This window comes from Babylonia areolata, chromosome 8 (assembly GCF_041734735.1).
Source record: "Babylonia areolata isolate BAREFJ2019XMU chromosome 8, ASM4173473v1, whole genome shotgun sequence".
Lineage (NCBI taxonomy): Eukaryota > Metazoa > Mollusca > Gastropoda > Neogastropoda > Buccinidae > Babylonia > Babylonia areolata.
Window position 1 is genome coordinate 17,176,324 of NC_134883.1, and position 17,718 is coordinate 17,194,041.

Below are 17,718 nucleotides of genomic sequence, written 5' to 3' on the forward strand. Positions count from 1 at the left end.
CCCCCTTGACTAGTTCTTAAGTGGTTGTCTGGACTCTAGTCATTCGGATAAAATGATAAACCGAGGTCCCTTGTGCAGCATGCATTTAGCGCAGGTAAAAGAACCCATGGCAATATAAGGGTTGTCCCTGGCAAAATTCTCTAGAAAAATCCACTTCAGTTGGAAAACAAATAAAATTGCAGACAGAAAAAAATACAGATAAAATCTCAGTGTAGCGACGGGCTCTCCGTGGGGAGAGCAGCCCGAATTTTGCACAGAGAAATGTGTGACAAAAAGGGTAATACAATACTTGACTGTGTACAGACGACGGGCACCAGCCCCATAGAACAGCTGAAGCAGGGGATGCGGTTAGAGCTGCAGGACGCTGATAGGCCGGTCCAGGTGTGGCTGGCTCGCATCATGGAGAACGTGGGTGGGCGCCTCTACCTGCGGGTGGAGGGCATGGACAGTGGGGTGGCCGACTTCTGGGCATTCTACCTGCATGAGCGTCTCCACCCCATCGGCTGGGCCAAGGAGAAAGGCTACTCCTATGTTCCTCCAAGAGGTAGGTGGAGGAGGGTGTGTGTGCGTGTGTCACTGGAGTGTGTGCATATGTGTGTGTGTGTGTGTTCAACAAGAGTATTTGTGCATGTGTGTGTGTGTGTGTGTGTTGGGGTGTATATGTGTGTGTGTGTTTGTTTCGGTGTCTGTATGTGTGTTTTGGTGTGTGTGTGTGTGTGTTTCAGTTTGTATGTGTGTGTGCGTGTTTGTTTCGGTGTGTGTGCGTTTGTTTTGGTGTGTGTGTGTTTCGGCGTGTTGTGTGTGTTCGGTGTGTGTGTGTGTCACTGAGTGTATGCATGTGTGATTAACTCTATTTAACTGGACAAATATGCGAAGTTCAGAGCTGCTTGACCTCACAGAATTATTGTAGACTTTTTGTTTAGAACCTAGTTTTCTGAGACTTTTCTATTGTTTTTTGATGAGTGGTTGTGTATTGTACAATATGAAAGTTTAGACAATGCCTTCATTGAATTCTTGCGTAGATTTTTATTTCTCATGCACGGTGTACACATCATTGTTACCAGAAAGTCTGACTGATGGAAAGTTGTCTGTGTTGCTGTGTGATCAGTGTACTCCCCTGTCTCCTGTCATATATTTGATTTTTAGAATTGAAGACATGAATAGAATAGAGTTTTTAAGTATTTAGGGAAGAAAAGTTAAACATGATGATGGAACAAGGAAGATTGTAAATTTTAACATTTTCCAGTTAAAGCACCAGTTGATTGTGGACATTTTCCACTAAGTTAAAGCACCAGTTGATTGTGGACATTTTCCACTTAGTTAAAGCACCAGTTGATTGTGGACATTTTCCACTTAGTTAAAGCACCAGTTGATTGTGGACATTTTCCACTTAGTTAAAGCACCAGTTGATTGCCAGTTAAAGTACCAGTTGATTGTGGGTGATGTGTGTTTCAGTGTTGACCCAGCAAGGTCTGTCAGAGACAGAAATTCAACAGATTCTGGAGTCTGCACTGAAGGAAGCAGAGGATCAGAACCTGCCTTCAGACATATTCAAGGTACGTCCTATCTGGAAGCCATGAGATGAAGCCAGTCTCTTTTGTTTTTGTGTGGCTTTATTTCTTAAACACCTACACATGTGTACACACACACATGCACACACACACACACACACACACACTCACACACACACACAAAAAAACATGCGTAGCATACTTACCCACCCACTACTCATCCACACTCACCCACCCACATACACTCCCCCTCAACCCCCGGCCCACACACACAAGACTCAACACAATGCAGCACGATGCAAGACACAACACAATGCGCACGCAAGCACACACGAACACACAGAATGTTACTGTATGTTCTGGGTGTGTTCTGTGTGTATCAGAAAAAGAAAATGTTGCTTTAGTTTATAAGTTTAATTGGTTCATATACATTTTTTATGTTGTCTTCATGCAGTATGAGCATTTTCCCCTCAGAATTATTGTTTCTAAGAAACAGTGTATGTCGCACACCTGGTAAGAAAAAAAACAAAAAGAAGAGAAGAAAAAAAAAGAAACTAACACAGGAACGACGGCCCAAGAACAGCTGGAGACAGGACACTGAGGCAGAGCTAAAGAGGCTGGGATCCAGCTGGAGGGATGTAGAAAGTGACAGGTTTGATGGAGAAATGTCGTTGATGGTCTATGCTCCACAGGGAGTGAAGGGCCTAAGTAAATAAGTAACTAACTCAAGAATCATTGATCATCTTTCTTTCACCCCCCCAGGACCAGGTGGGGATCAGGGAGCACCGGTTCCGGCGCGGCATGAAGCTGGAGGCGGTGAGCCCCAACAGCGGCACCATCGGCCCGGCCACAGGTGTGCGAGGTGATCGATGAGTTGTACTTTGTGGTGGAGATGGACAGTCTGGAGACCTCCGACCCGGACACCAGGACTCGCTTCTGCTGCCACAGCGCCTCCCCCACCATCTTCCCCATCCAGTGGACTGCCTGCAAGGGCATCAAGCTGACCGTGCCCCCAGGTGAGGCACTGGGTCACCAAGGCCTGTGTTGACTGATCACTGAAGTTGATAAGAAGAATAGTGATAATAATCAGTGAAATTAATAATAAGATAAATACGTAGTATTTGTATAGGGCTAAATCTTGTGCAGAAACACATCAAAGCGCTTTCACACCAGTCAGTCACACGCATGCATAACTCTAAACTGGGGAAAAACTGAAAACAAGGAAGAGGCATGGGAGGGAGGCTGGGAGGAAGGCTGTCTCAGGAAGTGGGTTTTAAGGCCAGACTTGAGTGGGCTTTTACTGGTACTATCATTTCTGCCTCACCATTAAGCCAGCCATACTCAGTCTTTGGGGTTCCAGCTGTTCTTTAAAGTGATTCATTCATTACTGTCTCCTCTTGGCTTGCCAGGACAAGTGGACATGGCCAAGCTGGATGGCAGTCCATTTAGATTCTAGATCTTTAACCCCTAGGCTGCCTGCATGACGAGATAACTCGTCATGGCAAGCATGTATGCTTCGCTGCCTGCATGACGAGATAACTCGTCATCGAAATATTCTGACTTTTCCCTGGTTTGCATTCACTTCATTGGCAAAAATAGTGGTAGCTTTAGCCTGGGGAATCTCTCTAGATTCTATTCATAGCTAGAAACCCCATCTACGTCATGAAGCAGTCCTTTATTTGAACGTTTTGGTTGGGTCACTGTCCAAGTGTTTGCCCGACTTCTCTCCTCGCTCGCTCAACAAAATGTCGGACTGACGCCGTGCTCAAGACATGCGATCGTGATGGACTAAATCAACCATGATTTCTTTCTTTAGCTGATGCTCAGAAGGAATTGAAGCGTAAATTCGAAGAAGTTAGTGATGAACATTTATAGGACGATCTGATAGAAAATAAAGGGAGTAATCAAGAGAGTGGCCAAGATGCGACTGTCAGTGAGTGATACCGGCTGTACAGATGTTAGCAGACGACAGATGACCGAATTAGCAGCAGAGCGATATTCTTGGCACGCAGCCAATGCGGTCTGATGACAACTGAATCAAGTGACCGTGTGAGAGGGGTGAGGAGGAAGGGGGTGCAGACTGAGGGGGCGTGGCCTCACATCCATCTTATCACTTGGAGAAGTCACAATGTATTGTGTATCTATCTCTTAAAAAATATATATATATATATATTGTGGTTGTTCTAGTATGATTTTGTGTTTGCAGATATCCATTTGTCCAGAAAATATGATGTTTTTGTGCAAATTACCTGACTAATGTTTGTAATGAACAAGTTGAAAATGTGACAAAAAACAAAACACTGATTTCAAAACAACAGCATGTCACTAAAAATATATAAAATGGGAAAACAGCATGTGTTTTGTATTCTTTATTCATTTACCTTTCAGAAAATATATACTTTTATGGGTCTTTCTCCAATAACAAAGAGCACAGAATTTTTTGAAAATTAATACCCGTTTTTTGTGAAAAAACCCTGGCAAATAGATTTCACTTAAATCTTATTTCCCTGGCAGCGAAAGGGTTAAGGCCTGTGTTGACTGATGAGTGAAGTGATATTCAGATTTATAGAATTGTTTGCCTGATGTCAACAGTGTCAACACCCATTTATGTTAGAAAGTGGATTTAAAATCATTTGATACATTTCTAGTACAAGTAGATGCTGTTGTTGTTACGAAAAGTTTGTATATTTTATCATTTGTTTACCTGGGCTCTGCTTGTCTTTAAAGTTGTGGAATCCTTTACCAGTAGGAAGACTGAACTGTATAATTATGTTTTTTTTTAAAGATGGCTTGTTTCCATGTTCAGAAAACTTCACTGTGAAGCAGAAAAACCAGTGTTGTGATGTGATTTCAGGCTGGCCCAAACCTGACTTTAACTGGACAGAATACCTGAACCACTGCAGAGCCGTGCCAGCCCCCGAAAACTGCTTCCTCCTGGTAAGTGTCGTGTGTTTTTGTCGGCTGCTGGTGTGTGCCAGACATGGCCAGAACATGTTTCACAATCGTGGAAAACAAAAAAATGTTGTCGACTTTTATGTGTGGGGTACTGGCATCCATGTAGCAGTGTATTGAATGCTTCAACTGCCTCACGTGAAAATTCACAAACAGTTAAGTGTGCACATCAGGTGATTTTTTTTTTTTTTAGAAAAAAGGTTTATCAGATGATGAAACTCCTTAGACCAAGTAATAAAATGGCAACAGATTTCTTACCACTGCTCTCCCCTGTGCTGGTAGTGCCAGAATTTTTATGTTGTAAACACATCATCTCACATCTACATTTAGGAGTGGAAGGAGATAGTATAAACAAACCTGGAATCCACTGCCTTTTTCAGCCCCTCACTCACATCCTTGCAAAGCGAATGTAAAAACATTCCTTTTTGATCAGTCGCAACATAAATAAGGTACCCAATTCCATATCTGTATTTTATGGATCTACATCTGTTTCTTTCACACGACTGTATGAGTGAATATGTTCTTGTGTGATTTGTGCCTGACTGATGTGTTATTGTAAAGCTTTTTGAGTAGGTTTAGAAAGCAGAGATGGGAACTGTTACAATTTCACTGTATTATGCTACGCTCGATTGCAGTTTGTTCCAGTGTTACATCAACATCAAAATTATTCCGAGGAGTTCATTTTCAACTACATTGCATGGTCACATGCTTTCCTGTGGTAACATTACCCAGACGCTTTAGACCTATCGATCACGAGGCCAGGGCAGCCACTACTAACCTTGATATGACGTGATGATGCTCAGCTAATCACGTGCGTGTTTACATTGAAATAGCATTGAGTGGACCAATCAGCTTAATTGTAGCAGTTACACCTTGTTGCAGGTAGGCCCAAGTGTTTGTATGCCTTGTAGAAAAAATGTACATTTGACAACACATACTTAACCATATTATTATTATTATGCATTATAGAATATACATATTTCTGTTGATGTGTGTGACTGCAGGACCATGAAGAGCATGAGAAGGTACTATTGTTATTGCTATTGATTATATTATAGACTATTATTATAGACAAGACAGAGAAATAGCATGTGTTCAGGATATATATGTGAATTTCCTGTTGATGTGTGTGACTTCAGGACCACGAAGAGCATGAGTTTGAGCGTGGCATGAAGCTGGAGGCGGTGAACTCGGAGAACCCAAACCAGATCTGTGCGGCCACCATCACCAAGATTGCTGCCCACCTCATGTGGGTGCACCTGGACTCCTCCACTCGCATCGTGGCCTCCCATGTGGAGCATGTGGGCTCCCACAATCTGTTCCCTGTCGGCTGGTGTGAGAGCAACGGATACCAGCTGCGTCCTCCCCACAGGGCCGGGCTCCATGCTGGCTCCATGAGGCGCAGGGTCGCTGTTGTTCAGCCTGAGTGAGTGGGGTCGTTGTTTTTGTATGTCTTTGTTCCTTCTCAAGGCCTCACTAAGCGCGTTGGGTTACGCTGCTGGTCAGGCATCTGCTTAGCAGATGCGGTGTAACGTATGTGGATTTGTCAGAATGCTGTGACACCTGCTTGAGGAACTGAACTGAACTGAACTGTGCTCTGTCGCTGTTAAAGCAGTGGTGCATTCTATACAGATTGCTGTGTCAGCATTTTAGTGGTTTAAGATTTTTTTTTGAAAGTTGGGTTGTTTTTTTTTTCCCCTTTTGTTTTACTTTTGTTTCTGTATTGAGACACTCACTTTGGTTAAGCAGTCCCTGGTCCCTGGCCTCCGTCGTTTTAGTGTTACACAAATCAGTCGTCCCCACTCCTGAAAATGGATTTGTAGATCCAAAATGATGCACATGGTTCTGTTTTTGTGCTGAGGAATGTCTTTTCTTTTTTCTTTTTTTTTCTTTTTTTGGGGGGTTCAGATGGTAAATTTGAACAAACTTAGTTATCCATGGGATGTTTTGTTTAGAACGTGATAGCCTATGTCAACCCAAAAGCTGTCTGAATCCATTGTGCCAACACAGATTTGTAGCGGATGAACATAAGTCTGTGTACATAATAAAAACAAAATGAATAAGGAATGCAGTGGAATTACTGGTGGCTAAACTCAGCGGAATGAAAAACGGGAAATTGAGAGTTGACAGGACTGATTGCTGTGAGTGTCAAATCATATGTTGAATGTGATGGCTTGTCAGGGTGTTGGTAATGTGACAAGTGTGACATTGTGTTGGTAATGTGACACATGTCATTGTGTTGATAATGTGACAGGCATGGCATTGTAATGTGACAGACATGGCATTGTGTTGGTAATGTGACACACATGGCATTGTGTTGGTAATGTGACACATATGTCATTGTGTTGATGTGACAGACATGGCATTGTGTTGGTAATGTGACACACATGGCATTGTGTTGGTAATGTGACACATATGTCATTGTGTTGATGTGACAGACATGGCATTGTGTTGGTAATGTGACACACATGGCACTGTGTTGGTAATGTGACACATGTCATTGTGTTGATAATGTGACACATATGTCATTGTGTTGATGTGACAGACATGGCATTGTGTTGGTAATGTGACACACATGGCACTGTGTTGGTAATGTGACACACATGGCATTGTATTGCATTGTGTTGGTAATGTGACACACATGTCATTGTGTTGGTAATATGACACATGTCATTGTGTTGGTAACGTGACACACATGTCATTGTGTTGGTAACGTGACACACGTGTCATTGTGTTGGTAATATGACACATGTCATTGTGTTGGTAACGTGACACACATGTCATTGTGTTGGTAACGTGACACGCGTGTCATTGTGTTGGTAATGTGGCACACGTCATTGTGTTGGTAATGTGACACAATGTCATTGTGTTGGTAACGTGATGCAATGTCATTGTGTTGGTAATGTGACACACATGTCATTGTGTTGGTAATGTGACACGTGTCATTGTGTTGGTAATGTGACAAACATGTCATTGTGTTGGTAAGGTGACACACGTGTCATTGTGTTGCACTCATCCCTGATCACTTGACAGCCCCCTCCCTCCATCCCTTCCCTCCGTCACCTTCCAGTTTCAGAGGTGTCTGAAACCTTTGTGTGTTGTGTTTTCAGAATGGCAGACTGCAGTCAAGGAAGGGAAGACGAAGGTGAAGGTATGTATGTGAATTTACTTACGTGTGAATGTGTGCCTGTTTTGTGAAAGGTTTTTACAGCTAAAAAAAAAATCTTGCTATGCTGTGGCATTGACTTTACTGGAACCCCATGTATTCTGCACAGAGAAGGTGTATGTGCTTTACATATAAATACGGATATTGATGTCTGTTTACTAACACTTGTGACATGATGGCTCATGGCCAGCACACGTCTCGGCAGCAAGAGAAGAGAAGTAGCATATGTTCAGAATTATACATGTGAATTTTCTTTCTATTTATCTAGATTAATTTAGTTGATATCAATAATGTTAATTGTTCAGTTAGGCCCATACATAACATGTTTTCAGGGTATATATAAATTTTCATTATAGTTTTTTTTAATGAATTCAGTCATTATGAGCACTGTTAATATTTGTGTGTGTGTGTGTGTGTGTGTGTGTGTGTGTGTGGAATGCAGGCAGCACATACTGCCCCAAGATCTTCTTCAACCATAAGTGTTTCTCGGGCCCCCACCTGAGCAAGGGGCGCATTGCGGAGCTGCCGTGCAGCGTGGGCCCGGGTCCCCTGAGCCTGGTGATGAAGGAGGTGCTGTCCATGCTGATCAGCGTGGCCTACAAGTCCTCCCGCGTCCTCAGGGAGATCCAGCTGGATGGGCCACCCAACCACGCCATGAACCAGCAGATATTGAAGGCCAAGTGAGGGGCTGGAGTTGTGTCGCTGTTGTTTTCAGTGTGTGTGTGTGTGTGCGTGTGTGTGTCTGAATTCAAGTTTGTTAACTTTTGATAAACTCACTCCTTGTATATGTGTCTGCTGTTTAGATTAGGATGAAAGCAAGCAGCAAAGGAGATAGAATAGAAAATGGTAGATGAAAAGTTTGATTTTTCAGATTTGGAAAAGTTGGTATGGATTGTGGACTGGATTGGGAGAAGAATGTGGAGAGGGGGTGGCAGTGCATGAAGAGGGGACAGGGGATATTTTCCCCACTACTTTTCACTTATATTTCAAACACTTTGTATTGTTTTAATTGATGAGAATTTTGTTTCAGTGTTTCCCATCTGTGTCATCCTTGATAATATTTCAGCAGTTATTTCCTTATTTATGTCACTCATCTTCACTGCAGCCTTTCAAATACAGTCTGAAGACCCACCTTTACCCCTCCTGAAAATTCTCAACAGCTTATCCTTTCCAGTATGAACTAAAATCAGTGAGCGATTGAGTTTGAGGGCTTCAGTATTTGTAGACTGTATTTTTTTGATTGTATACTACTTACGGAATTTGTAGGTTGTATTTTTGATTGTGTACAATTTATGATTGTATATTTTAATTGACTTGAGGTCACTAGTGTGCGCACACGTGCTTGTGTCTGTGTTTGGGTGTGTGTGGTGGCGAGGGGGGTGGAGGGTGAATAATTTAACAGGGCTTGACATTAACTTTTTTTCCTACTTGCCCAGTTGGGCAAGTCACTGGAAAATTCACTTGCCCGGACAGAATTTGCGCATGCCCAACTTTCAGAAACTTACATGCATCACCAGATGCTCACATGCATGCGCACACACACACACACACACACACACACACACACACACACACACAAAGTAGTCAAACCCTTTTCTTTAACTGATGTTTGTTTTGTTGGGTTTCACCAAAGATAACTGTTGTTTTGAACAGCCAGAACAAGTTTTATCTCAGACTCACTTGACAAAACACTGCCTTTGGCATGTTTTTGCAGTTGACTGTCAGCCACAGAAATTATTTCTTTTTTTTAACCTCCACTGCAAACAGCAACATGCAGAGTTAAGAAGAAATGTCAGGATTTGACAGATCAAAGTATGATTCTGTTAGATTGGGTCAGCAGTTACTGTTTCTCACTTGCCTGGTACAGTATTAGGGCAACTCTGTTAAATTCATGTGCCAGGATGGCCACACTAGGATGGGTTTCAGTTGTTCTCACCCGGCATCAGAGACACAGAGAGAGAGAGAGAGAGAGAGAGAGAGAGAATGTGTGTGTGTGTGCTGTGTGTGTTGTGTGTGTGTGAGTGAGTGAAAGGGGATGGTGAAGGGTCACAGTTCCAGAGAGGAAAGGTGGTACAGCTGTTCTGTCTACATGGAAATTGCTTAGCAACGGAGCTTCCACAATGTCCTTTGATATGTGTCGATCCCCTCAGCGAAACTGGACTTTGATCCCTACCCTGCCTCCATCCTTTCTGCTATTCCCAGCCTGACCATGTAAAAGGAGGGAGGGGGTGAGGAAGGGGGTCGGTAAAGGATAAGCAAGTCTGTGATATGGGAGGTGGTGTCTGAAGGAGGGGAGAAAGTTAAGGGGGAGGGGTGTGAAGGAATGAGAAGGGGGGGAGGGTTGTGGAGGTCATGTCTGTGTTGACTTGGTTTAAGTTATGATTCTACAGAATGGCCGTTTCCTTTTTGATTAACCAACTTGACCTTAACACTGAGATGCTAGGGAGAGAGACAGAGAAAGGGAGACTGAATGAGACAGAAAGGCAGACAGATCATGGTCAAAGAAATGCAGGGGAAGGTGGTGAAGGGATAGCACAGCAGTGATTTTGACAGCCTTACCAGTGGAGGGGTGAGGTGAAGGTGGAGGAAGAGTAGGGGTGGGTGGGGGGGAGGAAGCTGGGCACAGCCATCCATGTAGGTTGCCCTCTTGGACTGACTACAGACAGGCCTGGCTGGCTATCATGTAACACCAGTGGGCAGCTGCCGGCAGTGAACTTTTCACTTTCCTCCAAAGAACCCGTCGCCACACGAGCAGCGTCAAAACTTCCCACTTTGTTGTTGTGGGCCAGAGAAAACTCTGGTTGGCCAAAATATTTTTTTCTTTCCTCATAAGTTGTACTGAAATCTATTTTCGCGTACTGGTGTATTCTAAGTCAAAATGATGTACAAATTTCCCCAAAATGGTACTGGTAAACAGGTCTGTCATAGAAAGAAACTCTGTTGTTGTTTTTTGTTTAAAGTGGAACGACATTTGAGTACGTTGCGACGTGATTTTTTTTAGTTGTGATGGACGGAAGATAAACTGCGCTAGAAGAAAATTACCATTGGCTCTCCAAAAATAGCAACCAATGGCAAATCACCTTTTAGAGCTGCATGATAGCTCTCTTTTTCTGGTGACCACTTGTCACAGTCAGACTCAAAACATCGTCTGCTAGAGGAAGAGTGTCAGACGATCGGTATCAGGAGCGTGATTGATATTTTTGAAAACAAAACATGCCAGTCTTGGAAAATATAACTTGCCCGGTTGGGCAAGTTCGGTAAGGGCAATACTTGCCCGACACGATGATCTACTTGCCTCGGGCAACCGTTAATGTCGAGCCCTGTTTAATAAAGTTTTGTATCTTTTGTTCAGTTTTTTCCTTTTTGATATTTACATGGGTTTTTTTTGTTTTGTTTTGTTTTGTTTTTTTTTTCTATTTGTAAACATCTAGGGCCTATTTTCAAGATTAGGCATAAATGCTCACCATCATTATTATCATTTATCCCTTTGGAAAAGGTTTGAGCAGTGTTTCAGAAGCTTGAAGTATCACCACACCTGACTGGGTGGCTGTGTGGGCAGGTACAAGGCGAAGAGTTACCGTGCGGTGGTGGAGATCTGCCGCACCACGAGTCAGCTGGATGACTTTTGTCGCCAGGTGTGCATCAAGTTGGAGTGCTGCCCCAACCTCATCTCCCCGCACTTTGTGGGAGACAACTGCCCCGAGCGATGCTCACGCCTTACCAAGACCAAGTATAGTGAGTGGCATTTTTTTTTTTGTAAAGAATTTTATTTAGTTGTTAATTTACCTGTCCAGATTTGGTGGTAGGCTGCCAAGGCCTTACCTGCATGCTGAGACAGTGCATATGTCAAGTGTCTGTTTCCTTCCTCCTTCGTTATTATTAATTAATTAATTTATTATTTTTTTTTTTTACTTACCTGTCCATATTTTGCAGGCTGTCCAGGCCTTACCAGCATGGTGGGTCTGTGCCTGAGTCAGGCCCCAGCTTCCTTCCTCATTCCTATTTCTTTTCTTTTTTCTCTCCATTTTAATGCAGATGTGGTGCAGTGTGCATGGGTCATTGCACATGCTTTGACGTCTCCTTGAAACTGAAACTGTCCACACAGTGCAGTCTGTGGTATCTGTTGGTTTGTTTCAGGTGTTGTGATGAACAGAGTTTGTGTATGTGTGTGTGTGTGTAGTTTTGTTTGTTTTTTTGTTTGAAATGTTAGAGAAATAAAGGTTGTCTCAATTCAAAGGATTTTTGTATGATGAAGAAATTAATATGATATAGGTTTTTAAATAATTAAATTGAAATTGTTTAATAAGGAAGACATTTTTTTGCATGGTATGGTTAATATTTTTAAATATACATAGAGAGACACACAGAGAGAGAGAGAGACACTGACACTGACACTGACACAGGTTTAATTGTGAAGGCCACCGGCCCATACACAAAGGGGTGGAGAGAGAGAGAGAGAGAGATTTGTTAACACAACTACCAGCACACACCAACATCAGCACTGAACTCTGTGTGTCACAGCATACTACTACGGGAAGAAGAAGCGGAAGATCGGGCGTCCCCCGGGCGGCCACACCAACCTGGAGAACGGGCCCAAGAAGCCCACCAAGAGACGCAAGCGGCGCCGCCTGGGCATGGTGGTGCGCAAGTCCCACCCCGGCACCGAGGGGGGCGACAAGGAGCAGCGAGGAGGGGGGGAGGAGGAGGAGGAGGGGGACGACAAGATGAGTGAGACGAGCGACTCCCTGACGGCTGACAGCAGCAGCAGCACGGCCATGTCTCGGCCGCCGGACCACAAGCCCCACACCACCACCACCGCCACGGCCGCTGCCTCCAAGCGGCTTAAGAGGAAGTACACCCACCACATCCCGCCCCCCTCTGAGATCCGAACCAGGGGGGCCAAGCTCCCGCGCTACAGCTTTGAGCGGCGCACACACAAAAAGATCCTGCTGTCCCCTGTCCCTGCAGGGATGTCGGGACTGCGCAGCAAGTCTGTGCAGGTGGGTGGGTGGGTTGGTGGAGGGGGTGGTCTTGTTTGGAATGTTGGGTGGGTGTAGGGGTTGAGTGAAGTTGGGGGTCTCTGTGTGTTTTGAGTTGGATGGGTGTGTGTGTGTTAATGTTTGTGTGTGTGTGTGTGTGTAGGCGTTCTTGGGTGTGTGGGTGTTTGTGTGTGTGTGTGTAGGCGTTCTTGGGTGTGTGGGTGTTTGTGATTGTGTGCACATGTCTGTATACATCACAGTGACTTCTCATAATTGTGGATGGTTTGCTTTGGATATATTAAGAATGAGGGATATTATTTTAGCTTGTTACTACTTACAACAGCATCTTCATTGTGGATGCTTGATGACTTTGTTGATAATAATATCCTTTTTCCTTCATGATCTAAATAAACTGTCTGCATAATGGTGTAGGTTTTGGATTTGTAAATGGAGTGGGAATATATATCTATCTATAACATCTATAGCAATCTACCCATTACCTACGTAAATCGAGTGGGAATATATATCTATCCAAAGCATCTATAGCAATCTACCCACTACCTACCTACCTCTCTGCCTATATGTTTTTGTGTGTATGTGTATATATATGTATGTATATCTCTGTGTGTGATATTTATGTATTTACACACACACACACACACATATATATATATCCATATAGATTTATAGGTAGGCAGTAGGTAGATAGATAGGTGTGTGTATATGTATATATCAATGTGGCACATAGGCAGTGGGTAGATAGATGGATGTGTATATATGTATATATTAATGTGACATAGATCCATTGTCGTTCCTTCCCCAGAACCTCCAGATGAACTCCCCCAGCAAGTTCCGACGGTCCCCCAGCCCTGAACACCGACGGCCGTCTGCCCTGACCACTGGGAACCCCCTGGTGTCGCGGTCACTGTCGGCCCCCCTGTCCCTCACCTCCGCCCCCTCCCTCTCGCTGCCCACCTCCAGTGCCTCCTTCACCCTGCCCCCACCCTACAGTCCTCTGCCTCTGGACAAAAATCCCCTTCACTGGACGGTCAGTGAGACTGTCGACTTCATCAAGACCACCGACTGTGCTCATGTGGCCAAGATCTTCCGTGAACAGGTAGGGGTGTGTGTGTGGAGGGGAAGGGTTTTGCTTGTGTGTTTGTGTGTGTGTGACTGTCACTGAGAAGTTTGACTTCATCGAGTGCACTGACTGTGCTCATGTGGCTGAGATCTTCCGTGAACAGGTAGGCGTGTGCATGTGGAGGGTGGGGTTTGTTTGTATGCGTGCACAAGTGTGTTTGTGTGTGTCACTGAGACAGTCAACTTCATCAAAATCACCAGCTGTCCTCATGTGGCCAAGATCTTTCATGAACAGGTAGGGGGGTGTTTGTGCACGTGGGGAGGGGGGGGAGGTGGTTGTGTGCATGCAGGAGATAGATGGAAGCATTGTAAGCTGCAGACACTGAAAACAGTGGATGACTGACTGACTGTGGCAGAGACGGAAAAAAATGTCAGCTGTGATCATGAGTAATGATCTGCATGTTAAATATTGTTCATATATGTGTTATATGACTGAGTGGGAAAGTCTGATTGAATTATTACTTCATATGCTTATAGTATATTTTTTAATTGGTTACTTTTATGCGAAGTGTCTGTGGTGTTTTATTTTACTTAAGTAAATAAATTTGATGTTGTGTACAATGTGTAGTTCATCAAAACTTTACTCTTGTTAGTTTACCTCTGTTTGTTGATTCTCTGTTTTAGGGTGTTTTTTTTTTGTTCTTTTGTTTGTTTGTTTGTTTTTTGGTGGGTTTATTAGTGGTGTGTGTGTTTGTGTGTGATATACCATTTTTATGCAGTGAATGATAGGTGGGTGTGAATCGTTTTATCTCATTTATATTATTACTGTATCTTTGAAATGTTACCTATCTGCTTTTTACTATAGAGCGTGGAGAGCCTGCTCTTGAAAGTGGGCAGTCGTGCTATATAAGCCTGCATATTATTATTATATACAAGTTTTAGACAGTGCATAGAGTGGCTAACTGTCTGTGTGTTCATGTCAGGAGATAGACGGCCAGGCCCTGCTACTGCTCAGTCTGCCCACAGTGCAGGACCACCTGGACCTGAAGCTGGGCCCCGCCATCAAGCTGTGCCACGAGATCCAACGTGTCAAGCTGGCATACTACACGCAGTTCGACACCTCCCTCCCCGCATCCTTGTGATGGACCTGCCCTTGGGGGGAATGTGTGTGTGTGTGTGTGTGTGTGTGTGTGTGCTGGTGTTGTGTCACTACTACACACAGTTTGACACCTCCCTCCCTGCATCATTGTGATGGACCTACCTGGGGGGTACTCTGTGTGTGTGTGTGTGTGTGTGTGTGTGTTTGATGTCACTGCTACACACAGTTTGACACCTCCATCCCCGCATCATTGTGCTGGAGCCACCCTGGGGGGTACTCTGTGTGTGTGTGTGTGTGTGTGTGTGTGTGTGTGTGTGCTGGTGTCATGTTGCCTGGGGCTGGTGTGGAGATCTGTGCTGTACTATCACCTTCCAGACTGTCAGCCTTCCGGCTGGAGTGACTGAGAATAGGATGGTGGTGTTGGTGTGGGATGGTGGTGTTGGTGTGGGTGTGGGATGGTGGTGTTGGTGTGGGATGGTGGTGTTGGTGTGGGATGGTGGTGTTGGTGACTTATGGCGGGATGATGGTGGTGGTGGTGACTCAATGTTGGATGATGGTGGTGGTGTGTCTTCGTTGGTGGTTGTGTCCTCGTCATCGTCACTGAACAACCTTGAAGACTTTCACACCTGCTTTAAAGTGTTTTTATTGATGGGTGGATTCAGCTTGTGTGTTTGAACAATTCTCTTTTTTTTTCTCTTTTTTTTTTCATTCTTGTCTTTGTCCGGCTGAGTTGCCAGGTGCTGAGGGAACAAATTGTGCTGCTCCTGTTGAAATGAATGCTCATGTTTAGATATATATAGATATATATGTGACGTGGTTTCATGCTGTGACATTGAATGCTCATGTGTGGGTGTGGTCTATGCCATGAAAACGGATTGATGACCAAGTTGCTCATTTTCTGGTCTCCTTCACTATTTGTTGTTGTTTTATTTTAATAAGCATGACCGATCCAAGGAGGGGAAGAACATGGCCAGAACAGTGTGTACTTTAGTGATTCAACACAGCTGTCTTTTTACCTGAATGTTAACATTATTCATGTAAGTGAGAAATGCTTGAATGTTTGCTTGTGCATGTGTGTGTGTGTGTGTGTGTGTGTGTATTTAACCTGAGTATGAATAAATATACACATGGAAGAATGGGTGAAAAATCCCTAATCTTTTGTGGTATGTTTTTTATATATGTTTTTTTTCTCTGATGTATTTTAACAAATGTCTGCTGCTTGAAAGATCAACTTTCATCTGTTGCCTCACATGTGTTCACAGAGTGAGTTTGTGTATTAACCTGTCTGAGCTGTCTGTGTGTCTGTGTCAGAAGTATTTTCCCACCAGTGGAAAGTAGTGGAGAAAGTAAACCAGGCACAGTGGTAGATGCTGATAAGAACTGTCTGGTTTTTGCCTTGATTGAAACACTAAAAAAAACCTGGACATGCATCATATTTGTAAATGTTGATGATAGCCTATCTATTTATTCTTCCACAGTTCTCCGGTTAATTGCTAATTTTAATTAATACCATGTGATGAACAGTATCAAAAGCTCATCAGTTTCGCTCAAGAAATTCTTGAATTTGATTGTCTGTGTTTTGGTTTTCCCCCTGTCTTTGTTTGGGGTTTCTTTTCTTTTTTTTTTCTTCTCCCCAACAGTGATTTGTATGGTAAATCTATTAGGAATTACAGGTAGGCATTTTGCCTCTTATGTTCTTCATATTCTTTAGGGGGTCACTTTTTAAAACAAAATTGAATAGTCAACGGATAATATTGTGATTGGGATATGGTTAGTCATTTATTTTAGATATTTCAAATGCTTTTAAAGTGACAAACAGTTGGAAAATGTTCATACAAATTCACATTTAATTGTTTAGATTTGTATTTTAGCTGATTTATTTTGAATTGAACAGCTTTCATACATACAGATTCATATATGGGTCTTTTTTTGTTTACATTTGCATGTTGGTCAGTTTATTCCAAATAGAAATGCTTTGATACTTTTGAAGACAGTATTGTGTAATGTTAACAATGAATTATTATTGCATAGTTCAGAAGATAGTATTGTGTTATGGTTAATAATGAATTATCATTGCATGCCTCAAAATAGAATGCATGATATTGTTTTGATCTGGTGTTGAATGTATATCTCTTTTGAGGTTCGTTTAAGGTAACTGTACTGTGCTGGCTTGGCATGAAAAAAAAACCACACTTGTTTTTATAAAGGGCCTGACAGCCACATGAAATACTATGTATTGATTCTCATCAAGATTGTTGATTGAAACCTTCCTGTATGGAGGCCGATGATGACGACTAGGTTTTCACATCCTCTTTTTGGCAGTAATGTGCTGGTGTACAAAATGGTGTCAACTTTCTGCATGGATAACAGAGGGAGGTTTTGTGCCGCACAAGTCATAGTGACAGCTTCTAGTGGACTGCAGGTGCTTGGCTGCCAGCAGAAAGTGCTTGCGTGTGAAGAGGTGTGAGGAATCAGAGATTAGTGACAGCTGTGCAGATATAGCGTGGAAACTGAGGCAGCTCCCCCTTCTTTCTCAAAATGTTCAACTGATCCAAAAAGAAAAACACTTGACTGTGTGTCCATACTTTGCATTGTAGCTGAGTCTGGTTTTGATACACAATAATTCTTTATGTTATTAATAATCATAATAATTGTCATGCTACCACTTTGACTGATTGATCGGATCACATAAAAATTGTATGCATGTGCTGTAGGAATGTTGAGCCGCAGTAAAGAAGATTTGTACGTGGGACTGGTGTGGATTGGACAGCTGGACCTGATGGGGAATCCCATGAGTGGCAAAAATAGCAGAGGATTTCCCTGACTTTGATGGACAGCAATTACCCTTTATGTAGTGTGTTTTCCCTTGTATTTTCTTTTCTTTCTAATTTCTGACAATTTTTGTGTGTATAAAATTTAAAAAAAATTTTT

At 43.1% G+C, this 17,718-nt stretch overlaps 1 protein-coding gene across 1 annotated transcript in view; it reads left to right on the top strand.

The window, feature by feature from the left end:
• LOC143284587 (scm-like with four MBT domains protein 1) overlaps nt 1-15,226 on the top strand; it is a 46,929-nt gene extending 31,703 nt beyond the window's left edge. Inside the window, 12 exon segments of the mRNA XM_076591407.1 lie at nt 304-544; nt 1,456-1,556; nt 2,274-2,363; nt 2,365-2,527; nt 4,366-4,448; nt 5,603-5,889; nt 7,574-7,614; nt 8,072-8,309; nt 11,189-11,364; nt 12,151-12,629; nt 13,432-13,725; nt 14,672-15,226. Coding sequence (XP_076447522.1) covers nt 304-544; nt 1,456-1,556; nt 2,274-2,363; nt 2,365-2,527; nt 4,366-4,448; nt 5,603-5,889; nt 7,574-7,614; nt 8,072-8,309; nt 11,189-11,364; nt 12,151-12,629; nt 13,432-13,725; nt 14,672-14,830 — 2,352 coding nt within the window. The 3' untranslated portion in view covers nt 14,831-15,226.
• Nucleotides 15,227-17,718: the final 2,492 nt, after the last annotated feature.